The 27,974-nt window shown below is 43.3% G+C and overlaps 1 protein-coding gene across 3 annotated transcripts in view; it reads left to right on the plus strand.

Moving 5' to 3' along the window:
* LOC130677859 (mucin-19-like) overlaps positions 1-27,477 on the plus strand; it is a 53,284-nt gene extending 25,807 nt beyond the window's left edge. For all 3 annotated transcript variants that reach the window (XM_057484763.1, XM_057484771.1, XM_057484755.1), the window contains 3 exons: positions 3,245-4,803; positions 21,797-21,946; positions 24,531-27,477. In XM_057484763.1, coding sequence (XP_057340746.1) covers positions 3,604-4,803; positions 21,797-21,946; positions 24,531-25,928 — 2,748 coding nt within the window. In that variant the 5' untranslated portion in view covers positions 3,245-3,603 and the 3' untranslated portion in view covers positions 25,929-27,477. The remainder of the gene's footprint in view (positions 1-3,244; positions 4,804-21,796; positions 21,947-24,530) is intronic.
* The last annotated feature ends 497 nt before the right edge of the window (positions 27,478-27,974 follow it).

Raw genomic sequence — 27,974 nt, forward strand, 5'->3', positions numbered from 1 at the left:
ACTACGCCAGTCGGATATTCGTTTTAGTTTTTTACAACCGGTCGTTAACTTGCACGGCATGAGCTCTATTCCAACATTTGATATCCTTGAGCCCGAGGGATATCGTTAGGGTGTGAGGTGAAATCGCGGGGCTTTAATCATAAAAGAATCCATTATCGGTGTAAGACAATGATCCGGGTAAATGCCCACGCGTTTTATCAAATTTACTTTTTTACGAGTCTTATTTTCCGTGCGAGTCGATTAACCCAGACGACACAATACATTCCATGCATATATAAATGTATAAACATATATATGGGTGTAAAGTACCAGCAGCTGCGGGACATTAAGCGAAAACCTACGGATAATTAATGCAAAACAGTGCAGAATGGGTTAACGGTATTGCAGAACTGAGAAACCTGAGGATAATAGGAAAAGTGGGTATCGGATCGGGTATGGATTGAACGAGACTCGAAAATACGAGGCAGCGGTTACGTGTTCTTAAACGACCGACGAGAGGACAAAACGAGAGATAGATGGGTTGGTTAGTTGGTTGGTAGATAGATAGATAGATATAGAGATACAGAGATAGAGATATAGACATAGATAGCAGACAGGAAAGGTGCACAGAGAGGAGCACAACTACACGGGATAGGAGTTGTAGTGCCGGCGTTCCGGTGCCCGGCACGGGACGCGTCCTCTTTCTCACTCTGCCGCTACTCGCAACACCCGCCCGTTTGGGAATTCAATTTACTGCCGGTCCGTGTACTCGAGCTCGACGCCAAAATCGTCTAACTGCATCGGGTATAGAGGATTGCTGTGCTCTAAACCAGGGTGTGTTTCAACGTTTACGTGGCTTTTTCAACGCTACTCGACCTTGCTACCTTCTGTGCTCAGTCAGTCGTGTTAAACGTCGGAACATTCTCACCATACGGCTGCTGCTGTTATTTTTACTCCGAAATATTTCCCTCGGTAAAACTTTTCATATTTTATTTTTCCACATTTGTGTAGATGTCGGGAACGTGTATTTTAGTTTCTTTTTTACTTTATTTCTTTTCCGTTCCGACTCGGCTGTTATTTTATTTTTTGTGGAACACCGAGTTACAGTGCATAAAATATTCAGTCGATAATTTTGTTATTGCGATCATACGAGTGAGAATAACTACTGACAGAGAGTATAGCCGCGCAAAAGAGAGAGAGAGAGAGAGAGAGAGAAGTTGTGTGAGTGAGTAAAGTGTGAGGGTGGGTGGACGAGGAGTCTTTTGTCACGGCGTATCAGTGAGTAGGCAGGAAGCACGTAGCGTGACACCACAGTTCGTTCGTGGTCGCGTTCACGGGTACCCGACGGCTTATGTTCACGCAGTACGAATGTATGTATGTGTGGATTGACGTACACACCACACATATGCCCACTGAGTCTGTATGAGAACTAGCTCGCGTCATAATACGTCCCGCGTGCTCAGCACAGTGTGATAGTATATATATATACATATATATATACGTGACACTCGGGCTACGCTACATAATACACTGGCAGTGGCACTGGCACATTGGGAGCCTCGAGCGACGGAGCGAGACAAAGAATGAGAACGAGCTACTAACTGGAGAGACCCCACTGTCACGGGCCGCCGCTCCGAGGACCACTCGGTGCTGCTGAATCCATTGTGCTGATAAATTATTTAGATCTTTTTCAAATGCGCCAGAGTCTGGCCCCGTTCGATTCTCCATATGTTTAATCACAGCTCAGAGGTTTGTCGTGATAATGCCGCCGAAAAAACTGGGGAGCAGGGTTCGTATTTGGTAGTTCAGCAAGCGAAGCTCCGGGTTTTTGGAGTAAACTCTGGTGTGGCGAGAAAAGTCTTTCCGTGAATAAATACTGAATGTAGATGTATGATTGTGTATGGATGGAGTGTGTGAATGCGGATGTGTGTGGCTTTAAAGGTTTAAATGCAGCTATGAGCGGTGATCGATCATGCTAGGAAAAGGGTAAAAGCATCTGGGGAAAAAAACGAGTTATTTTTGGTGCTCTGACAAGCGACGCGCGAACCATGATTGCTTTTATGGCTCGAATTTCTGGGCTTTATAGTGCACACACCGAGATAGAATGGAGTTCAGCTGAGAGTATATGGAGTATAGTACAGAGTGGGTATGGAGTAGGTGTGTATGTATGCATGCATGGATGTACAGATACTTGTGCGAGTACGGGAGTAGAGAGGAGTAGAGAGTAGCAGTTATTTAGCTCGCTCGCTGAAAGTGACTGCTACTGCAACAGACGAATGATATTCCTCTGACAATTTTAGCGACAAAAAGATTTTAGGTTGAAAAGACATGGGGATATGGCGTTAAAAAATCCCGAGAGAGTTTTGAAGCCGGGTGTCAACGAACCGGTTTCCCAATTTGCGCGAATGTTAAACCCGAGACACTCGTCCTGTCTTATTCGTAGTCTTGAACGTCGTTGTCGTCGGCACACTACCACTCTCATCGCGGTATTTTTCTCACCTTGCGAAACCGTTTCGTCTTAACGAAGCGAAATTTTTATCCGCCGCAGGGCGCTCGTTAAACTTTGACTCTCGTTCCAACCGGGACAGTGTCATTCCAACCGACGACCGAGGAACTTCCTCTCCTTTGCCGTACACCCGACTATACATATCTATATATACATATATATACATATATAGCTGTAGCTTAAGGAGTTTATATACATATCCACCTTGAGAAGTCGTTTACTGAGAGGCGAGGGAGGGTCGTAATTACTACGTCGAGACTGCTCTGCCAGGGTAAACAAGATTTTAGCAGTTCCAGTACACATCAGTTAAAGCACAAGTAGACGTAGAAGAAGAACAAGTAGTGGTAGTGGTAGTAAGAGCATCCAATCCAAAGTCACACCCTTCGACACTTGCTATTTAATAAGTCAGAGCCAATTTGCTCGGTTTAATTCCACACATTATATTCCCGCGGTTTATAATCAGCCCCTCGGTGTACTGCGGCTCACGCGGATCACCCATCACCCAGCAGTCCTTTCCACCCCTTATATATTCACCAGCCGAGCCACTCATACTCTTGATCTCACTCGCTATAGATATATAGATATATATCCACCACCACCACTATACTATTATAGAGCTCTCGACGCTGTTGAACGGACCAGACCATTAACGGGAGCCACCCCTTCCATTTAAACGCTTCCGCGCAGTGTAATCGGCTACTGCTCAGTTAATTTTTCTCATCACATTTTAACAGTATTTTTTTATTATATTTTTTCCAGAGTTCAGCGGCGTAAAAAGGACCTTCAACTGTGTAGCTACAGATATATAGATACATGTACATCAGGAGATAAAGATATCTTGGGACAATCCGAGATTTCGATTCGAATCATCAGAGTTCTTGAGCGGTGAAATGTCGTTAAATCGATGAAGCGGCAAAGCCACAAGGATACTGTGAAAAAAAACGAGCTGGTGGACGGTGTGAACATCAGTATCGTTGATACGATCTACGTCCATTTGTGTGACTTAGCAGCGACGCAAGCAGCTGCGAGAGAAATCGTCTGGGATTAGAAAGAGCGAAAGAACAGAGAGGAGAGAGAAAGAGTTAATCGAGAGAGTGAGACGGAACAAAGAAAGAACAATGGCAAGCGCGACTATGGGTTTACGTCGTCGTGTACCAGTCAACAACAATCCACCGACGGCGTCCCACCACTCGACGTCAGCGAGTAAACGCTCGAGGTCGGAGAATAACAACAATCCGTCCCACGGTAATCTCAACTCATTGAGTGGCGGACGAGACGAACCGACTGCTAAGAAATCTCGCGGGAGCGGATTGTCCAGTAGCAGAACTAATGCTTCTTCCAATAACAGCCATGTGGACAACAACAACGGCCACCACGGATCAAAAAGAGGATCTGCGGGCTCGAAATCCCGGGGTAAAAGTCCTCTACAGACTACTGGATCATCAGTCACGACACCAGTCGGTTCAGCTGCATGCACAACTGTGGGACACGAGACTGGGGATCTCACTGGAGGATTTAATGTACTTACTCCCTCGCCTTGGTCTGTTCCAACAAGTCTCTCGGCCATGTCAGGACTGAGTGTTTCTGGCGGGCATCAGTCTGGTCTCTGCGCCGGTGGATTAACGATGCCACCAACAATTCCTTACATGGCGACCTCGATGGCGACCTTCGTTGGTAATGCCACAAACCTAAACAAGAACTCGTCAGTCTCGTACCTCGATATATCCAACATGACTAGCGGTTCTCTTGCCGGCAGCTCGGGATCCTCATCATCATCATCATCAACAACAAATGCCACGAGCGCTGGTAAATTAAATGGTTACGGTTCTTCCCCGAGCGGCTGCAACAAAACGTCCGGCGGTATTGCGGAAACAAAGTCGAACAACAGCAGCAACAACCCACCAGTCCCCATGGCATTTCCCGGCGTAGTACCCAGCCCAGGAATGCCGTATGGCGTCGGGAAACTAGCTGGTTCCCAGTGTGAGCCCGTTAATGTTCCCGCTCCCGTTAAGTTTCAAAACGACAGCATGTACAATGCGTACCAGCCATGGGTCATTAAAACCTACGGTGACTTGGCTAAAACAAAGACCATAACGATTAAAAAGTACGGAAGAATTCTACGCACGTTGAGGGGTGAAGAGGTCAACAGCGCGGAGAACAGCAAGTTTAGATTTTGGGTTAAGAGCAAGGGGTTTCACATCGGCCAGCCGGAAGGATACGATGCAAAACCAGCGGACAGGATAATCGGTCGTCATGCTGTCACAAGTCCGGGTTTAGACCCGCCTCTATATGTGCCCACGCAATTGCCACACAATAAGGTAAGCAACAAATAGAACCTTGGATTTTTATCATCACCTTTGTCTATACTATTTGTATTATGGCGTTATTGTATTATTATTATTATTGTTGTTGTTGTTTATCTTTATAATACCGAGAAGAGTCGTAAAAAAAGGAGCGTTAACGTGACCGTAGAATTTTTGATAGCCGAGTAGAATAATTTTTCTGATCCTGGCACTTTATTATGGGTAAACCAGTCGACAATGACAACGTGGCTGGCGACATCTCCCCGTAAATTTCTCCTGATGCTGCTGCTGCTGCTGCTGCTAGTGGTGCGGCTGCTGCTGGTGCATGTGCACATCCTCTGCATCTCACTCGCTCCCTGGGTGGCGTGTAAAGGCAGCTCGAGGGAGACGACGAACGAACGAGCGCAAAGGACAGCAGGTCCGGTCGGCTAGTCATTAGTCACTTTCCGAAGCAGAGGCACGGACAGGCTGTGCCGCTATTTTCTCTCTCAACTAACTCCCGGTCTCTCTCCCTCTCGGTTTAATTCTCCCAACTCTACTCCATTCCACTCGATCCTCCATATTCCATCCACGTCTCGCCGTCTCGCATAACCTCTCGCTCTTACCCACGATGGACTGAATTTCTGCCGCTCGTGTTCGCCTCACGGTGCTAAGCCTCTCACGCGTCTATCTTGATTGAGAGGGAGAGCGTCGCCTGCAGCAGGGCCTCGAACCACCGACAGAGACAAAATATGGGCGTTATAGGCGAGGTTGCGTGCGAGAGAGAGACCTCGAGTGCTTGTCATTGATCGTCCCGACTCTACGACTCACCAGCCGCGCGCTAAAGGTCCCGTACAGGGTATACCTATATATTTACTGCTGGTGTGTTTCGTACATAACATGCCCATATGTGGCTGCACGCGATTACGCGCGTAGGTATATATCGGAGCGCTTGTACGATTCCACACTCACACACACACACACACACACACACACACACTCTCATCGCGTGTACGATCGAAATACCGTTCTGAAATTACTTGGCACTGCGTCCGGTTCATTTCATCGTGCATTCACAAAACTCAATATTCTTTAGAGCTCCTGCTATATAATACTCCCACCTCGGTGAGCACAATATAGCCTTCTCTACTCTTCAAATCATTCTACACGCTCCGTTTATATTATTACAGGTACGTATACCTATCCGAGTATTTTTGAGTTTAGAAAGGAGGATAAGCACGTGAAGAAAGAAAAAAAAATAAATAACCTGGAGAACAAAAGGTTGCGCTACGGTTTTTTATTCATTTCGGTTTGTTATTTTTTTATGAGTAATCGAGTAAGAAGCCGTTGGCGAGAATGATGGCAAGTTTAGTTTGTTTTTCAATCGACTAATCGCCGTGACGACCTTCTATTCGTCATTATTTCCTTTCGTTTTATTGTTCTTTGCTATTTATTTTTTATGCTGATAAAAGCATTGGAACGACCGCGGCTACACCAACCAAAGAGATATTTTATTCCGTTTAGTTTTTGTCTCGGAATCAGCAAACAAAACTCGCTCGTTTATTATTTATTTTATACTTTTTATTATCGCTTTAATCTCTTAATTAGCCAACAGAGTAATCCTGTGCGCTGTGTGTGTGTGTTTGTATTTTTATTATCGTGTGAGTACCTGCCGAAGGTGTCACAATAAATAGACAAGAGCATGAATAGAAAGGAAAGCGAGTAGTATAAGTATATATATAGGTGAATGAGCGACACGTGTGTCAAGGGTGTCCCCGACGAGGTCTCAACAGACCCTACCCTTTGCTCGGTCGACCCCCCGGACGGTCACGGAGTCTAGCTTGATGATTATCGCCGGCTGGATGATGAAAGTATCTCTACGCACGTGTGCAACTCGACTGGGGGACGCACGTCCTCGCATCAGTATCAGAAAATAATTGTGAGGGTAGCAGTTAGCATTATATGGTATACTATAAAGTACAGTAGGAGTAGGAGTAGGAGTTGGATCCTTGTATGCCAGTTGTAGTCCTGCACTGCTGGCGGTTCTTTTGCACAGTCCGGCTGAGTCACGCACCAAAAGAGAGAACCAGCCCGCAGCGGTACACATATGTATGCTTTATACAGTCCACATATATATGTATCCATCCATTTTTATAGATGGACATATATATAAGACATAAAAACAGGGAGAATGATCGGAACGAGAGAAAACGAGGCTCTCAAAGGAGAAAGGGAGTGGCGAAAAAGTAGAGGTCGCTCTCTCGAACCCTCGCACGCATTTTTTTTCTCTGAAGCATAAAGTGCTAGTGGCGATCTGACGCCTGGGGATACACACAAACATATATATGTGTGTATATAATGCTCTTACACTATGGCAGACACATTTATACTCTCACACTGACACTTACTCACAGTCACAGACTCAGAGAGCTGTTGTTGCTTTTGAGCGTTTGCAAAAATGTTCGTCGAGGCTGTCAAGAGCAAACTCCTTGTAACAAGACCCGCATCGATTTTTCACGCCTGCGGAAAAACTCCGAGAGCAGAGCAATCGGATGACGTGCGGAAAAAATCCCTGGCAACCCGAATAATGTTCATGAATAAATTACCAGTTAAATCAATGGTAAAAGCCAAAAAATAAATACCGTAAAAATTAATGATAAAAGTTATGTATTATATATATATATACATATATATGTACTTCCATTTACCAGCAACTCCGAAGAAGGGAAAAGGTTTTGCGATAAAGAGAAGAGAAAAAATAAAAAAAGTGTGATTTTCTCTACTGGTGCCGGCAGAGCTCTCTTGATCTTTCCGACTGCTCGAGCGCGGCAGTTACGTGCCACTTATCGGTGACCTCGAGTACCAGCAAGAGAAGTACATACCATACCACTGCCACCAATCCTCGGGTTAGCGTCGTCACTGAGGCGTCGCCAATTAACTGCTGTATCTATATATCTATATGTTCAGTGTGTCTCGGTTTTATTCCGTATATATATTATATATATATATACGTATCCACATCAGCGGATGAGCGAGTTGGTGCATCTCCATTCACGGGTATATGCGATAAGCATCGATAAACCTCATACCTCCCATATAAGCTTCACGTCCGTACTAATTAACTTCGATAAACCTGGAAACATGCGGTATCGAATTCCATCCATCACCACTTTGCCGCACACATCCATACAGATAATATATATATATAAATTATAACGTATGTATGTGGTGTTATAGGAGCCACCGGGGTAGATGTTTAATAGTAAATTTAAACGTTATAACATACATATATATATTTCTCATAAATATTAACGATTTTCGAGACAACATTTAACTCTTTGTACCGTGATAAATCGACTTGACACGAGGTCGCGACTCTCAACGGGTTGTTGCGGAAAGTATTTCTGGTAAAGACGTGCCTATCCAACAGCTTTCGATCCTCTCGGGTCTCTGCACCGTACAGCCGATAAGTGTACAAAAAAAAGGAAGGAGTAAAATAAAAAATAAGAAGAAAAATATTTGAGTAAAAAGTTAAAACGAAAAATATGTGGGGAAGGTTGCGAGGAGAGCGAGATGCGGTAAGAGGAAGAAGATGTCGGAGGGAAGAAGGAGAAAAGAGCATATATGGGTAGGCCGAGGTGGTCTGGGACGAGTAGCAGCGTTACGTGGTTAGGTGGCGGTTTATAACTACAAGTAGTCATGGCTATAACCCTGGTAGTATAGGGACTAGAGTAGTATAGTATTATAGTAGATAGAGTATATGAGTACGGAGAGAGGTAGGATAAGTAAAGTCGAGTCTGCTCGGGTGCGTGGCCCGCGCGATGCTCAGCGGCCCGTAGCCAGGAGCGGCCGGCGGCAATTAGTAGCGGGCCGTCGAGGGAGCTCAGTCCATTGCAGCTCATCCCACTCTCGGGTCTTGCTCTCTCACACTCATCTTCATCTTCTTCTTCTTCTTCTTCTTCACGAGCATACTCCACTCGCCATCAGAGACTCGATAGAGCCTATCTCGGCTACTCCTCTGCACTCCTCTTGCCTCTTGTGCTCGTTCCACTCGAACGTTTCCTGTACACTCGCTTTTTTTTTATACCTTTTTTCTTTTTTTTAAATTCTCTCCGCTTCTCCCTCGCGTGCGCGATCGCGCTGCGCACGGGGTGGCGGGGGAGAACGGTTGGATCGTCGGCGGCGTAAAAAGAGGTGCATGGAGGTGAAAAAGAGTAAAAAGGAAAGAGATACGTTAGGGGAGTTGTATTAGTAGTAGTGATGTAGTAGTAGTGAAGCCGCAGGCTTTTTGTCCCGCCACTGTAGCTGCTCTGCCGACAAAAATAGACGGCGTTTGGTTGGCGTGAGAGACTCACCCGAGAAAAGAGGATACAAAATGAGACAGACAGATATAGAGTACAGACGACGCACTGAGAGCAGACGAGAACGCCGTCAACGTCAACGCTGCTGCTGCTGATGTCGTCGTGGTGGTTAGGTGCTCTTGGTCGTTCTCTATTCCGTTGGTCTCTTGTTCCGGAGACCTCGTTAGAGTAAGCTCTGGCAGGAGGAAAAAAAGATGAAACGATAGAGCACGACAGCGACTTGACAATTCATGTAGACGTTGAGACTTGTGCTGGTACACTGGAATTGATGAGTCTTATGCAGCGGAATTGATGAGACTTAGTCGGTATTACGTCAGTGGCTACGTATGTGTGCATATATATGTCTTATTATCTCGGTTTACGATTTCAGAAGTTGAATATCAGCAGGCTGGCTTAGTGAGTGTGACAAATCTACGGATATCGAGGTTCTCTCTCAATAACAATCGTGACTTCTCCGAAGCCGATTATCCCGGGTGGCTAATCCGACCAGTTTCCCATCAGCGGTTTAACTTTAAGGGCCAAAACATTCTCCGAGCGATTATACCCACGATATATATATATATACTAATACCTGAATTTTTTCTTTGGCCGCGTACTAAATAATCAAACAAGATTAGTGGTGATTTACACCTTGACTATCTTGGTTAAACTGCCAAAACCAGATGCAATCTACCCGAGGCGGTGTACATACTATATTATCGCGTAGTTCAGAGTCGTCGTTATATTCCTGGCTACCATTCTTGCACCACAAACTCAATCCAATATATATGTGTATGTCCATGTATGTATATATATATATATATATTCCCGGGATTGTTTGTCGGCTTGCACGTGACTGGCCCGAATTAGGCTCTCGAGAGCGATATCGATCGGCGCCGCTCTTTTGTACGCGACCAAGCGGTGTGTAGTGGGCACGATTGCGCCTGCTGTGAGCAAGTGAACCCGACGGGGCCGATGATGATAGAGTAGGCGGAACGTAGTCGACGACGAGAGGCCAAAGCCAAAGAGAGAATAGCAGGGAGAGAGAGAGAGAGAGAGTAAATCGTTTTGTGTGTGCAGTGTGCGCTGGCAACGATCGAGGGTGATATTCTTCCCTCATCATCTGCAGAATGTCAGGCTGAAAGGAACGAGATCTCAAGGACCGAGTACGACTACAACGACAACGAGGATGATTCGGTTCTTACTCTATATATCCTTCAGTCGTTCAGCGACGGCGGCGGGTGTTGAATCCGGCCCCTTTCGCAACCGTGGTCTCAACTCTGTTTGTTCCCGACTTAGCTATTCAGGATGTCGTCGACTTCACCGTGGGATTCTCATCCTCGATCCTTTCATCCTGCTCCGTATCTTATTCTATCCATTTCCTCCTCCGCTCGCTCTCCGTCAGTGGATGTATACACAACCGAACCGTCCTGGCGACCGTACATCCGTCATTGTCGGCGTCGCTGTCCGCTCATTCGTCGCACACACCGAATCGGCCAATTTAATTCTGGGTCACGAAGTTTCCTCCTCGGATTATCGATTGCCCATCCCCTGCACCGACACTGACATCATACGTAGGCGCGTCCAAAAAATTTTTATTTTTCATTCAGCCTTTCTATTTATATTTATGCTTTTTATTTCACTTTGTTTTTTTTATTTATTTTCTTAACTTTTCCCACACTTCGGTACAAGACGTGTGCAAGTTGACGGGTATGTCTGTGTTACTCCACTTGGAATTCAGCACGTGTGACATATTTCAACGGGACTCGCTTTCCTGCAGATATCCGGCGCTGTACATCTCTCCCTCCCTCTCTCTCTTTATATCTGCGTCTCACTTCTCTTCGTATGCATATTACATACAAGAGCAATGGCAGTATCTGCATATCCTATATATATACATACATATGACGCGACTAATTTATCCATCGTGCATTTATTATTTAAAAAAATAATCTACACGTCTTTATGTGGCTCTAGTCGGCGGCGGCGGTCGCGATATCCGAGTGAGGCAATATCGCCAAAGGGTTACTGTAGAGCACAGCAGAGAAAGAGTAGAGCCGAGGCTGAGACTGAGTCTGAGACAGAGCCAGAGATAGTATAGTAGTGTAGTAGTATGTATAGAACGAAGCGGCAGCATTTAAATCTAAAAACGACGGGCGGCAAACTCGGTGCCCGTGGGTAATTGGAGGGTCGTGGAATTTGCTGGTAGAAGGCGAGAGCAGCTAAAATACGAGCGACGGTTTACTGTTGGAGTCAGAGAAGATAGAAGTATATATGTATATATATATATATATATGTAGAAAGAGAGTAGTAGTTGAAAGTGGCGGCAGCGGGAAACGCGGCACACAGATACCGAGTAGTTGCCGGCGGTATTGGTATTAGTGGTAGCAGAGGATGTCGACGACGAGCAAAGAGAAGAGCGAGTGAGTAAAAGAGCGGATCACGGGTGAGAGGGGAAGATGGCTGGGTCGCCGGCGGCATCAGAAGGAGAACGGCGAGGCGGAGAGGAGGAAACGCTCGTCGACAGTGTGCGATGCGGGTGGTGTGGGGTGGCGGCCAGATAGCAACGACCCGATGAGGGGCAAGAGGAACTTGGATAATCGTGTACACCGCAAATCCACAAGCGCCAGAGCGAGATAGAGGATTATTGCCGAGTAAGAGTGTGAGAGAGGGAGGGAGGGAGGGAGGGAAGGAGTGAGTGAGTGGGTGAGTAAGGGATAGGAAAAATAAAAAAATAAAATTAAAGGATAAAAGAAAGAAAGATCGGCGGAAATAAAAATGGAAGAGACAAGTGTGAGCTTCACTACTTTACTTGTAATTGGATTGGTTCATTTCGTCAAGCATTTCTTTTTCTATTTCACACCGGTCTGTGCAGTATCTACCCCACCCACCCACTGCACTCGTGTGAAATCGCGCTCGCGGCAAATTAACCTCTTCCGTTTGGTCTTTTAAATTTAACCGTCAAGTGTTTGACGACGGATACTGGCTCGTTGTCACCACATTTACAACACCGCTGCTCTCTTATCATCTCTCCTATGATTTTTCCGTCCGCTGACGTCATGGAGTATCATTGAGGTATCCGACCGAGTAATCTTATCTCTCGTTCCTTTTTTTTCCTTCCTCTCTTTTACTCTCTGTCCGTCGTTCTCTTCACTCTGTTCCCCGTCGACCTGACTGGCAACTCTTGACTCCTCACTGGGGACGTCTCTCCCGTTACCAACTCGAGCAACTTGCACGTAACCTGTCCGTTCGAGTTGGTAAAAGTTTCACGAGTTATCCGAGTTTTCGATGACGTCCGGTTGATGTGGGTCTAGTTTGCGCCGGCTCTCGGGTCACTTGAGAGTCGCCTCAGACGCGTCTCCGGATGTTTGTTTAATCGCCCGTCAATCGCTAAAAATTATTTTCAACATACATTAAGTCAAAAAAACTCAAATTAAAGTAACAAAACCCACATGTGTTCCCAAAAAAAGTAATTATCATCATCTGCAGCAGGGGCCTCGCTCAGGCTCAGCTCTTTTTATATAAAAATTTAGTATTCCGAGTTTCAATGTTAATGCCGAGTTTGTAAAGTAGTTTCTTGGAAAAAAAATATAACCGGGAGTGCCGAAATTACCCGCAGATAGCCTTCATGCCGATGGTGGTATGGGTGTATTGCTGGGAAGAACTGGGAAGAACGAAGAAGGTGGCTCAGAGCGTTTAGCAGGCCGCAATCGTCCGGCTGGCGTGTTGATTCTCCGCCTCGACGACTCGTCGGCAACCAATATATATAGCAGTGGTACGAGCAGCACCAAAGACCCGACTCGACCCTCTACTCGTCTGTCTGGCTCTCTCCACTTTAAACTCTTGCTTGCACACACTCCTTCTCACTCCTTTTAAACTTTTTATCCTTTCCACTCTCTCTCGAAACTCTGGGTACGCTAACGCGCGGTTAATGAGGCACACGTACACGCACGCGCGCAATCCGACATCCATTCTGCTGGTGAAGCTGCGAGGTTTTCAACTCTCACGTTTCCGAGCATAGTCCGCCTCAGAAGCACACAATGCACACTCTGCTCAAGCGACACGTTAATGACGTACTCCCACACTTTGTCGCTATCAAGCATCAGTAAAATCCGACGAAAAAGGGAAAACAAATTAAAAAATAGCACAAGAGTCACCAGTTACGGGTCCAACTTTAACTTCAAGTCTCTAGATTTCATGAAAAAGTCTGCGCGTATAATTATTGAGAGTAGACCAGAGTTTCGGGGAATATTTAATTTCTAAACTGATCTGAAAATTATTCTCATTACCGCATTTATTTTTATTATCATTGTTGATCGTTTGGCTTACGATTATTATTATTATCGATGCGGTTCAAGAGTGGAATAAGAAAGCAAGTAAAGGAGTATTTCTAGATATTTTCAGCATCTTACGGAAGAGCGTTCGAGTTGAATGTTTAATGCCCAGGGAAATCCATCCGACGTTATTGCGACCGACGGGTTTCTCGGATCCATTCCCCTTTGCTCGATTGTCCCTAGACAATGATTTGGATTCTTGGTGAAATCCGATAGCGCAAGTCACCCGGGGAAGTTAAGACTACGACTACGACTACAACTGCGATGAGGGTACACACAGTCGAGACATCATGGCAAGAAGTACTGAGAGTCGGGGCGGGTTTTCTGTGTAATCTGTACGATAGAGTTCCAACAAACCGTAGTTTAATGCTTTTTTTTGTTCTTTATGTACTTGTATTATACACAACTGGATGGTTCTCGGGTTTGTTTAGCTATCGCTTACACACGTTACTTACATTTGATGTATGTATTTTATTTTGTTAACCCAAATAGAGTTCAAAAACAGCCGGTGTTTATTTTGAACGTCGATAGGACGTCAAGTACGGGCGAATATGCGACTGAAATGAAACACCGAACAAAAGTTAAACAAACTAACAAAAATAAAACACGGATAAAAAATATAAAATAAAAATAAATGCGCAGAGGCCTTGAGTAGAGCAGACGGTGGGACATTAGGATAAGTCTTGGCGTGGGTCGTGTCGTGCGAAAAGCCCGTCGGATCACCCTGTAAGGGGTGAACAAGGACCATCAATCTTGGAGCCAAGCCGGGATGCACAGAAAACGAGGCAAGAGCCGTCAAGATCCATCACTCAGCTCGCCAACGCGCGAGAGATTCAAGTTGTGCTGATGTTCCCACTCCCGGCATCGATTCTCTTCTACTACTACTACTTTTACTACCACTAGTGCTGTTGCACTACTACAAGTACAACTACAACTACTCAGATCCTCGGCGTCGGGAACTAAACTGCCTGCTATGCCTCGGGGCCACAGAGACAGTTGTAGTCTAAGAGGAGGAGGAGGATGATGAGGAGGAGGAAGGCATAAGTGAAGCAGCCAGTCCCCCCGGGTTCCAACGAGTCTTTTGGAACATTCCGAAATATTTGATCGGAATTTCAATCGCGGCTTCTCACGGAATCGTTCAGTTGGAATGGAAACCATTGGCGGATCGATCACCAGACCTAGCTACTAGTTCAGAGCATTGGATTTGCCTCTTTCGCGTTCCTATCTATCTATCTATCTATCTATCCATCTATCTATCTGTCTGTCTATATAGTATGTACATACTTACATCCACAATATTAGAATCGAAATGACATCCTTAAAGTGTATGCCGTGTGTACATACAAGTATATGTATTATATTTGCGTATGGTTCTATTTGGTGAGTTAAGGATGAAAGCCAAGTTTTATTTCCAAGGGGCGTGTGTTGTTACTTTTAAAAATGCCAAATGTCGAGGAAGGATAATGGGCATCAGGACAGTGTGAGACGGGCGCGGCTCGATGCGTGACGCGGCAGAGCAAACAGAAATCCGACACGCCAGCCAGACGACTGTGTGTGTTGTGTAGAAACGCCGACTGCTGATGCGTTGAGGTGCATGTCGAGGGGCATATACAACCGCTGGGTTATGTATGCATCTACATCAACCTCCGCACACACATGTATGTCTATATATATGTATATATGGGTGTATATAGACGACATGGACAAACGAGAGCTGGATCGAGAGAGACGCCGGCTGGTGGTTAACTCTCTCGGGCCCGTGGGTTCCAGTGTCATCCCTTGTTTGTGCGCTGGCGGGTGGAAATGCGAGTCGTTTTACAATGGAAGCCTTTGGCGCTTGGCCGAAGTGTACAGAGACAGAGATAGTTATATATTAGATAGCCCGAGGGAAAAACGAGAAGCTCTCACGGGAGCGTTCGATTCCGCTGGTCTAAAGTCGCCGGATGTTCATTTGACTTTTTTTATCTCCTGCCCGGATAGACTTGGTACTTTTTTGTCGATGAAAAAGAACAAGTATAAAGAAGAAAGGGATTGATACGTCCACGGGAACGTGGTAACGAGCAATCTCTAGAGCCGTCCAGACTGTAGTTATCCCATCCCAGCACAAAGAGAAAGAAAGAAAGATAAAGACTGAGAGAAAAAGAACATGAGCCAGGGGGATGAGCACTCGCAATCGTATCGGAAGAAACTCCCACAGTCCTTGGCGAAAGTTTTTAGCGTTCAGATCTTTACGGGACAGCCCGTTCGGCACTCTCTCACTCGTTGTGAATTCCATCCGGGGCACGTAGTGAGTCTCCCATCTCGAACTACCTACACTGCTATCTTCTCCTTTTGCTCTTCATCTTATTTTTATTTTTCTTATTCCTCAATTCGTCTTTTTATCCTTCTTCTTCTTCTTTATCGTCTTCTCCTTCTTTCCTTGGTTCTCTTCGTCTCCATCTCCGTTCTCATCCTCGTCTGCTAGTATAATACACGAGGCGACGGTAAGCCGGCTGGCAGCTGCCTTCCGTGCAACCAACAAGGCTGGCGGTCTGGTTTGGCCCGCGCCACGGCTCTCATGCGTGGAATCTCCGGAGAATCTCCCGATATATCTCCTACTCCGCGGTTAAGGTACCAGTCACGCTCCCAGCTCACCCACCCGACATTCACTACTACTACTACCGCCGCCGTCACCGCTACAGCCTCTACTACCACACTCTCGGTTTATGCCACACAACTGCTCGGCTCCCACTCTTATCTCCTACTCCTACTCCTACTCCTACTCCCACTCCCGGAGCTCCCACTCGGGTATACAGTAGTGTGAGCAGCTCGGGACTCCCACACTTTGTTCTCATGCGCACAGCCCTCGCAGAGTATAGCTCCCGCCGCCCACACTCCACTCCCGCCTCACATCGCTACTACGGTAGGCGGCGGCTGAACACCACCGTAGTAAGCTCTCTGATGCCGAAGTTTCGTCCTCCGCTACACCACTACTGCTACAACTACTCGTCGTCAGATCGTCGGACGCATTTTCTCTCACCGGATAAGTATTGACGGGCATCCCGTCCCGCTTCGGGCGAGTCGGGGTCCCGTTCGAAGCCAGGGAGCTTTGAGTCAGATATGAATCTTTTTACTCGTCGCTGCTGCTGCTTTGCTGCCGTTGCCGTTGCCGTTGTTGAAGCCATAGCTGTCTATATTTCTCTCTTACACACATTTATACCACCAGCATCCACTAATACATCTTTCCTTACAACTGGTGTACTCTTTTCTGGTCCTGTCTTCTCTATACTTTACTCGTCTCTTGTCTTCTCAGCTCGTGGCTCATGCTCTCTGTGTGGAACGATCCGATATATAAAAACTAGACACTGACGATTTCCGAGATCAAGTGCACCCGGCTGAGACGTACGTCCTCTGTTACCGAGACATTCTAATAATTTATTTCGTTCCCCGGTCGCCAGGGGAATTCACAAGGGATCGACTTTGACTCCGTCCGACTTTCTGATGTACTATGTGTATTTTAGTTTTCGAGTTTCTGCTGCTGATTCTACTACTACTGCACCCACTGGACTTGTGTCCTGTCACGAGTCTAGACGGACATTGCCGGTGAGTGTTGACTTGGAGGAATCAGACCAGGTACCACGACAGATTATATTACTTCTGATTCACTTGTTCCTTTGTGTCGAGCGAGCTTGCAAAATTACTTATTAATTCACCCACTTACTTTTTCATTCAATTTATACATCTGACCCAAATTTACGACAGTAGCTCGTCCATTACATGAACTGAAAAAAAATATTTTAAAAAATGAACATCCTCAACATGCAGGAGCTTGATAATATATTTTTCCATGCTCGTTACACGCTGACACAAAAGTTAATCGGACGTAAACTTTTTGGCATACTTTGATTTAATCCATCAATCAGATTATAATCAGACTTCAATTAAAGGTATTAAAAAGTGAATGATTGATGTCGGTACACAGACTTTCCATTCTTCATATTTCATACCGATCCGGATATTTTTTATGCATAGGACATCGTAGTATTACCCATCGCGGTTCGACTACACGGTGTATCGATTCACCCGACAGCACCCAACAGCAGCATCCGAGGCGCGGAACCGAGAGGGAAAGCTCTGAAATGATGGATGAATATACTCCCGAGCAGTGGGTTGCATGCTTAAAGAGTTCACCCTCAATACAAATCCGTCGATAAGAGTGATCCGTGCTCGGAGAAGCTCTTTGTTCTGTCGCCAGCGACAAACACACTTTTGACTTCTTTTTGCCCGAGATTTCTCTCTATCCTAGTTCCCTAGCTCTCTATCCAACCTCTTTAACTTTATTTTATTTTTATTTCTCTGGTTCTGGTCGTCCGTGTCTCGTTGAGCCGCCTCGTCGCCGTCGTAGTCGTCGTCTTCGTCCAAGTCGTAGTCGTGGTGGTATCTAGCTCCTTGGCTTCTCCCGTGCTCTCCTTTTCTTATTCGCTTCCTTGTGGTCTCGGTGTGTATATCTATACGACTATTTCTCTGGCAAGCATCCCGCTCGCGCGAGCGGCACTCAACAGGGGCCGGTCGTTTATCTAAATGGCTACTGGGTGGCCTGGCTCAGACTTTAACTCATACTCTCATCTCTTTCCTTGTTCACTCACTCGCTCGCTCACTTACTCACTTACTATTCTCTTCTTCACCTTATCTGTCTCATCCTCTTTCTTATGTTATACTCGATTTCCCTCTGCCTCTCGACAATCCAAAACTAACCCAATCGTCCTTACAGCTCTCAGCACACTAAACTCTCCGAGTTTACCCAGGTTTTTTACACCTCTCGTCTGTTGTCCGTCAACAATTTATTATTTTATTTATTTAGCTTCATGCAGGTATACTGTGTCGGACAAATCCAAAAAAATAAATAAAATAAAATAAAATAAAATGATCGAGAGCAAAGTGGACGATTGGACATTTCGGGCGGCAAAATGGGGGTTCAAAAGCAATCGAGAGTCCGTATTAATTGCGGCCGCACCGATGCGAGAGAGCAAGCATCAGGATGTGCCGTACAAGAGCGAGCTTTGGAAAACAAAATAAATTTATATCATCGAGAGTGGAGAGAATGGTACACGAGCTCTCTCGGTCGGACGATCGGGACATACAATACACACGTCAAACGCCTACTCTGGCTCTTTCCCTCGGTCTCATTCACCCTCGCTCTGTCCCCATACCCCGGCAGCACAACAGTGTCGCGGTGCCGGAAAAACGCGAGGAAAAACGTGCCTATCCCTTGGCGAATTTTAAAAACGGATTCGCAGGCAGCCATTGTGCGTGCTTTTTTCCTCAAACCGTTCTCTCGTTTAAATTGCAAACGTGTACACTCAACCAGCCAGCCAGCCAACGCCAGGTGTGGGCTTTTAAAACATACACGCCGCTTACGTTTACCATTTTTATCTACCACTTTCCAGGATCGAACTCCACCCCGCTCCCTTTGTCCGTGATTTTTGTTATTTTTATTTTTAATTTTTTTCATGCCTACACACTAATAAATGTTTTTAAAATAATTTCGAGCTGTCGTGAGAATTCTTTCCGTTCGCAACTCTGTAGGTTCTTCGATCCGTTACATCGTCGGCTGCTCTGAGGGAATACGAGACGGGAGTGAGAGCAAGAAGAGACCAAAGGAGGACAGCGAGAGGCAGCATTGCGTGTGTATATATATGTTCATGTATATGTATATATATATATATATAGAAGCAGTGAGATCGTTCTGACCTTTTTTTCCCTGCCTCTCGGATTTCCGGGAGGCCCTTGAGAGTCACAAAGCCTCGGGGGACGGTGTAGAATCTCGAGAGGAGCATGTGGTAGAGTATAGCAATACCAGCGGCATCGAATCGCACACGACGGCTTCCGTGAAAATGTTGGACGGCGCCGGATAGTCGGATGAATCCCTGGGCACTCAGTAACGTCATCCATTGGACCCTGCTGGCTTATCAGTATACTTTGGTCACTGTGAAAGCGGACGATTTCAGCCACACACACACGCACACACCCTATCTCTGGTGTATACATTCTAATGGCCGAGATATCGTCATGGGCGCACCAAAGTCAGGCTTAAATATATATTTCCGACTAATTTAAATACCAAAAACTCCCTCGGCATATTTTATCATCATCATTATTATTATTTATTATAATTGTTGAATCCAGCTGAACAGATACGCCATTAGAAATAAATGATTTGAGAAGCTACGTGCTATGCACATATGCACACACAATACGTACATGTCAGAGATAGCCATCAGGAATTTAGTTTTGGCCAATTGATTCCGAATGCGTGGAGCCAGCATCCACATCAGCATCATCAGTAAACGGAAAACTAAACTCTCGGGGCGTTATCGTCGGTACGGTTTGCGAGAGAGTTGATCGATAGCTCGTACGGACGATGTGTAACCGCGACATTACAAAAACAGCCGTTGCCGCGATTGCATCGCCCGCCAGTGTGTAGTCTCCAGCCTGTCGCTCTCGATTTACCCGCACTCTGTGTAGTCTCTTGTTGTGTTCCACATACATATATATATATATATAGCAGTCCACTCCCTCTGGATCCTCGTTTGCATACGCCCTCAGCTCGTTACTGCCTGACATGCCGTGTAATTTCACCACACGCTGCCGATAAAAATATTACAGAACTAAAAAAACTCTATATTTATTTATATTTTTTTATTCTCTTCTTTAGCTTTTTTTTTATCATGCACAATTTCTTGCGGAGGAAATCGTGCGGTGGTTATGGGCTTTAGTTTCCGATGACCTCGTAATCCACACATGCTCGTTACACACCCCCAATATGAATTGCGTGACGCAGTAGTTAGAGTCGGGAGACGGGAAACTCGAGTAACTATGACTAGTAGGCGACACAACGGTGCTCAATATACATATACACGTACGGTGCATTCAGCTGTAAACACCCTCTGCATATACGACACATCTAGCGTCCATCTCATTCTATTCAAACTCTAGCACTAGATCTAGCTCTAGCTCTAGCTCTAGCTCTGAACAAGCAGAGCAGCAGTAGTCGGGTCGCTGTCATTCTGGTCTATCTCTCTCGAGCATGACCATTATAACCGGTGTATATCGGCCAAGCGCACACACTCGGATCTAGTATAACTGGTGAACATGGCGGCGATATATTCTACACGTGCATGCTGCTGCGGGTTATCGTTCCTCTCAAATGTTGCCTACCGAGCCGATAGATTTGCTCACCACCCAGCTGCAAACCCCAACCCCATTACCGCAGCAAACCAACTGCCAGTTTCGTGCATGAAATGTCCATGACCAATGCAATCTCACGTACATGCATGCATACGGCCCGCTATTTTTATAAATAAATTCCGTCATCGCCAGCTATCTGATGACCATTTTTTTTATGTTTAATTTTTAATTTTTTCATAGTATCAGAAGCAGATTATTCATAGGTTTTTTAAAGTAAAAATAACTAGATTCGCGTGTAAATTAAGACCTAGTTTTATTTGTTGTGCTCCGGGGGCTTTATTTAGTCGGGTGTATTCAAATGACGGCGACGTTAAAGTTATCGTGACGGAGTTGGAACGAGCGGTCACCCCAAATATGGGGATTGTTACACGGCCTGACCGCAACCCCTTAATCGGGCTCGTAAGCTCCCCACGAGTTAAACTTTACTTCAACAGGTGTTTAGGGAAATACAATAATGTCGCGCACGCGCGATAAACTTCTTGAGTCGTAAACTTTCAAGTCAGAGATGGATATATAGACTACTTTATGTTGTTATATGTATATATATATATATATATATATGTATACGGGCGCAAGGATGGTCAGTCTCCGAGCAATTTGCTCTGGGCTCGACCTCTGTGGGTTTAAACTCGCACTACTCGATTCACTTGACTCTTGTCTAATTACACTTTTCAAAAATTTTTTTACGCGATCAAAATTTTCATTACACTTGAGATCAAAGTTCGAATACTTTGAGGAATTACTCCAAAATGTAAAATTTAATTGAAAATAAATTTCCTCGTAAATGAGGATTCAAATTTTCTGACGCCAGTTTGAAAAAAATGATAATTTTTCGAGTAAAGAAACTGCGAAAATTTTCAAAAATTTAATTTCCAAAATCCGACCTGCAAAGTCGGACCCGACATTGCCGACCCACGGTCTCAAGTTGAAAAGTCTCGTGTACCGCTGATGGTAAATGTAGAAATCGCGCATGTTAGCATCAACCCCCGACAGTACCTTCGCAAGCACAAAGCTTCCACCCTTACGAAGTCCAGCCACCCTCCGCCAGAGCGCGCCACAGCAAAATCAAATCTCCAAAGCCTAAGTAACAAAGTGTTAATACTAATAAATATTTTATTTATGTTCCAGGCTCTAAGCGGCGCCGAGGGAACAGTTCCAGGAAGGGTCTACAAAAAAGTGGCAATCGTCGAGAATTTTTTCGACATAATTCACGCAGTCCACGTTGACCTAGAAGGTCGTCCAGGCAAACACGCTGGTCAAAAACGCACATACAGAACCGTGAGTTTTATTTCAAATAAATTTATCCAGCGCGAAATATGAATGAATGGATGGAAATCTAAAAAAAATATATATCAAAATGAGATGACGTAAATGCGGATGATGTAGACTCGCGTTAATTGATAATATTTCAAGCGATAACAGCCCCCATGCACATATATCGCGGACCCGCAATAAAACATATATTTACAAATACTTATAAATTTGAATTCCCTTGATAACACACAGTCAGAGGCATTGAAGCGGCCACTTGATATATTTGCACGTCATCTCACATGTTTCGTCGCATTCGCGTAAACATCTCTCCAGGGTATCCCGTCCCATATATTTATATACATCCTGCGCTTTTCCATCCATCTCTTTCCATCCCGTTAGTTCTTGTCCGTTGCTTCGCTTCCTATTCCTCCTTGCTCTCTTTCGCGCTTATATATACACACATATAGATATATACGGCAGAGTATACTGCGATCTGCTTGTGATTCAAAACCTCAGGACACTTGTTGCATTGCCTGCTTATACACAGCTCCTCCCTCACCCTCTTGGCCTCCCTCCCCCTGGATCCCGATATACCCCGCCCCCTCCTCCCATCCTGTGTACACATATATACTCATCGAATGTAAATATATACGTTTGAATGTTATGCTCACAGCGCTGGCGATACTGTTTTGCGTAAGGTCGACCTTACACGTGTACACCAAATCTATATATTGTTAATGTGTTTTCACTATCAAGTCTATTGATACCTCATACTGTTTTGACATCTTCAATTCCTGTATACATATACGTTTGAATTCTGGCCCTTATCCTATACGTTCACAATACAGTAAAAAAAAACTTACTTTACTTTAGTCATTTTTAATAAATTTATGAAAAAAAAATAAAATAAGAGGAAATTAATTCGCGGCTGAGTAAATTGAAAACGGGCTAAATGTCTGGTAGTACTTCCATTCTCTTAATAAAAGTTTCTTTGAAAAATAATCATCATTTTTATTTATAAAGTTATAAAAATTTTCATATCAAATATAAATCATTAGACACTGTAAAAAATTTCGGTGTAAAAATGGACCCGGAGAACTTTACACGGCCGTGTAGTGTAAAATTCTTTCGGTGTAAATTTTCTATCAGTGTAATTTTGACACGGTGTAATCTACTTTTTTAACACCATTCCGTATTACTCGTTATAATTTTAATTAATGAGCAACAAATAATGTTAATTTTTGTACTACTTAATTAATAACTATATTAATTTTATTTAGATATTAAATAGTATTTCAAACATATAAACGTTTTTATGATTATTTTTCTTAACGCAAAATTATAATAAACTACACATTTACACGGTTGAAGGTGTAAAAATTTTAAATTCACACTGCCTAAATTTAACACGATATTTAGTGTAATTTTCACACCAAAATTTTTACACGGAGACATTTACACTACACCGGGTCCAAAAAATTTTTTACAATGTATGAAATAATTACTCTAATATATACTAATTAAAATTAAATATATGTGTGCGATTAATTTTTACTCACAATCCATTTGCATTTGATTCGAAATTTGAATTTTGAAAGAAATTTATAATTTATTACGTTTTTTAAAAATTTAATTTGTTAAATTCTGACCAAATATTTGTACCATTCTAGTATTGATAAAATTCTTACTTAGGGCAGGGGGGGGGGGGAATTGGGCTTACATTTATATTACATATAAGCCTTTTTTTTCTTAGGGGACTCATTTTGCCCCACTCTCCCCTATACATTAAAAAAAAAATCAGACGATTATCACTTTAAAAAAATTATTTATTAAATATTTATATTTTTTCATAAAATAGGATTGACTTAAAATCGCTGCACAAAATCTATACATGTATATATATAGGTGTGTAATTTAAAATCGCCACTTTTTATTTCCTTAAAAAAATAAAATCGAATTAGATTCTTTGTATATACTTTTGTAGTAACGTATACACACAAGATACACCCTTGTTCTCTTGAAGGATCTGCAAGAGTCTCTAGTTCCTGATTGAGTTACGCCACCCCGTCCGCCTACTCAGAGAAACGTTTCCTCTTAAGAGTACAAGGATGAGGAGCTGATGTGAAGTTGTAGGAGTAGAGTAGGAGTACGACTTGGAGCTAGACCCGCTCGGAGATTGAGCCAGAGGTAGAGGTAGAGGTAGAGAACATGCCTCCGGCCGCATACTTTCTTCTGCAAGACATCAAAGTTTCTCCAGCTTGCACACAGACCTACACATACACACACATATACCCATACATTTATCTCCTGTTGGCTCTTTCGGAGTCTCCTTCATCATCCTGCACGAAGACGTTCTGAAATTTCCCCCCTGGTGCTGATATAATGATGTAAAATCAGAGAAATGGATCTGAATACCTTTGATAAAATTCCCCAAAACTTTACCAAACTTGATATTATTATTCATAAAAAAAAAACAAAGTCCTCAGAGAACATCAATCGGTCGGTAAAAAAAAAACGCGACAATCTTTACTAAATTATTTATTTATATACTTATTTATTTATCATATATGTAGACGTCTTATAATATATTTATTTGTTTATGCTCCAGATAACAGAAACATACGCATTCCTGCCTCGTGAAGCGGTGACGAGGTTCCTGTTAGGCTGCACAGAGTGTCAACGTCGCCCCAGATCTCCGAGCCCGAGCAATCTGGCCAATCAATCGCAAGCGGTGGCGGCTGCTGCAGCGGCGGCGGCCATAGCAGCAACAACGTCAGACGTCGTGACAACAACAGGGAGTACTGTGACACGAACCCCGAGGAGTCCTACCCCAGCAATAGCTCTCTCTGCGACGCCAACACAAAGCAGTCCACGTCCTCGTGAAGCCAGTAATCCGCCAGAGAGCAAAAGTTTATTTAGCTACAGGCATCCAAAGCACCACCACCATCACCACCAAGCTCACCAACACGCCCACAGAAATTCAGCAGTCACTGTTGGAGAAAAAAGTTGTAATACTAGTACTGCTGCTGCTGTTACTGATATTAGCGCTAGTAATAATAATAATAATAATAATAATAATAGTAGTAGTAGTAGTAGTAGTAGTAATAATAATAACAAAGACAAGGAATCGGACCAACATCATCATCACCACCACCATCATCACCATCACCATCACCACCGGGACAAGGACAATGGCAATAAAAATAATAATAAGAAGGAGAAGACAGTCGGTGGTGGTAAAGAGAACAAAGATAAAGAGGAAAAGTATAATCCGCTGAGTATTAGTAATTTGCTGAAGAAAGACCCCTCGAGTTTTCCATCGGCGTCCGAGAACAACGGAAACTTGAGCACAACTACGACAACTACGACGACAACAAACTCCCCGGCAACGACGCCGACAGAGTCACGGAGGACCCCAGAGTCTGATCGAGCCAGTTCAAGAAGTTCGGCTTCTTCCAAGAGAAAGCGGATGCTTCCCGAAGGCAGAACACCCTCGCCCACTCCGCCCGGGCCGCTGGCAAGGCCCTGGAGTCCCGGTATCGATTTGTCGAAAGACACTCCCGTCGACTACAGTCTTCCCATTACCACGACGTACCTGAAGCATCAGCAGAAAATAATCGCGGAGAAGAACAAAGCCACTGCCTTAGCGATCGCCTTGGAGGAAGTACAAAGGAAGTCCATGGAGGAGGATGCCGAGCTGCTCGCCGGAAATGCAAATGCTGCTGGTGCTAACGTCGGTGTCGGTGTTTGTGGCAGCCTTCCCGATAACATTTCCGCCGAGAGAGATCAATATTCACCTGCCGGACTGATCGATACCAACCTCAGTTTGCTTGCCACTATCCAACACTTGCACTGTCAGGTCATGATGGCTTTGACTGAGAGACTCAGACCCTCCGGGCTGCCCGCGTCTTTGATGCTTCCACCGGCGCCCACTATTCTTCCGATCCAGCCCTACAGTTTCATTCGTGATATGTCGATACCCGCTTTGGCTTACAATCATTCCTGATTGTACCAACCTAACTAATAACTTATCATATTTATTCTTGTTATTATTATTAATAATAATTAATTAACTCATTTGTTTATTAATACACTAGTCTGATAATCTACATGTCAGCTTTTACTTTGCACTGACAAAAAATACGACAAACTTGATTTAATCAAGAGAAATATATATATTTACTGCTTTTTATTAAAACTAATGATTTATTTTTATTTTAATCAGTATTTTAATTATCTAGATAAAAATTATTCCTTACTAAAATAGGGGACATCGGGGCATGATGGACTTCCCTAAAAATTTTGTAACAGTCATATATTTTTGGTTCATATATTTATCAAATTTCGAAGCGATACGAAATATCCGGGGCATAATGGACCCCTAGAAAATTAAAAGAAAAATTTTTTTTTCCAGTCTAGATTTATGAGTTTGATGTAATTTACAAATTAAAAAAAAAAAATTTTCGAGTCGATCGATTGGAAAAATTTTTTTTTCCTGAAATTGTAGCAAAATTATAACGGATTTGTTTGACATAAAAAAACTAGACCCGGTAATCAAAAGCCATCAAAAATTAATGACCTTCGGGAGGCCGTCATACCCCGCCCTCTATTTAAAAAAAAAAAAAAAATTGAGAGGAGTGAAGTTGGCCGGTGGACATACTCAGAGAAAAATAAAATTACATCATATATAGTTTATAAATATATTCGGATATATATATTTACATACATATATTTACACAAGGAGTAAATTATTTTATTTTTGTAAAAAAAATTCTAAAAATAGTTGCAAGTACAAATAGACACTTTGGCATGTAACTGCAACTGACGTAAAAAATATTACGGGTAACTTTAATGGCTTTGTAAAACAAAGTTTTAAATTTTCACGAGTAGTCACCGACGATGGGTTTTTTTGGCGACGTACAACGTCCTAGATCGTACACGTAAAAGATGTAAGACGTGTTACATCCGCGCTGAAGTACCGAGGTCCCTTCAAAAGGTCAACTTCACTACCCGCCTGTTTCATTACATTATTATTATTATACTTTTTTTTTTTTACTTTCTATTCTTAAGTCGACGTATAAACGTTTCGTCAGCTACTTGTATTATTGATTGCTTACTGTACAGTAGCATAGTCGCTGTGTGATTGATGCTAATTATAAAAAAAAGTATTTAATATTTAATATTAAAAAAATAGAAATTAGATTTCGAAATATAAAAAATAAAAATGCTTGTGAAATTTTTTTATAGATCGATTGCCATCGAAAGTAGAAATTTTTAATTTAAAAAAAAAAAAAATATATAAATATATAAATATATATAAATAAATATGAATATTGATATATATGGAAATAAATACAAAGCATATGTTTTTTGTACATAATCATTGTAAAATAGTGCCTGCTCTAGAAACCCAATGTATTATTATTATTATTGTCATTATAATTATAATTATAATTATTATTAAATATAACAACTGTTACAATTACATAATATTATGATATTTAAATTATAAATCGCAAAATAATAACGAGAGAATATAAATAAAAAAACTACTGTCAGCATAATTTCAATTGATTTATTTATTTAAAATATTCCCGCTCAGTTTTTAAACCACATAATTATTATTTTCTCGGCCATTTAACTTTTCTCACCCTGTGCCGCGTATATTATATAATCCGCGGCCGTGAATAAGTAAAAAGGAGATGGGGGTGTGGTAAAACACAAGTATAAAGTCAACATAGCGGCGAATTTATTTCCCGCGAGTTCTGGAGTGAGTAAATAAAGAGAAAGAACGAGAAGAAAGAAAGAAAAAAAAACAATGGAGTAAAAATAATAATTGTTTTATTTGCTGGGTGAATTATCGATTAATGTCTCATTTTAATTCGCGACATACTTGTCACTGTCGACACTTTGTCTCAAGGTCTTTGATACACGTCCTTGAAAATGACGGTAAATAAAAATAATATATATATATTTGCACGTGATGATATTGGGGAGTGACGGGTAGACAGTCAGTCAGTAAGTAAGTGAGATAAGAGATAAGAGGCGAATA

This window comes from Microplitis mediator, chromosome 1 (genome assembly GCF_029852145.1).
Source record: "Microplitis mediator isolate UGA2020A chromosome 1, iyMicMedi2.1, whole genome shotgun sequence".
Lineage (NCBI taxonomy): Eukaryota > Metazoa > Arthropoda > Insecta > Hymenoptera > Braconidae > Microplitis > Microplitis mediator.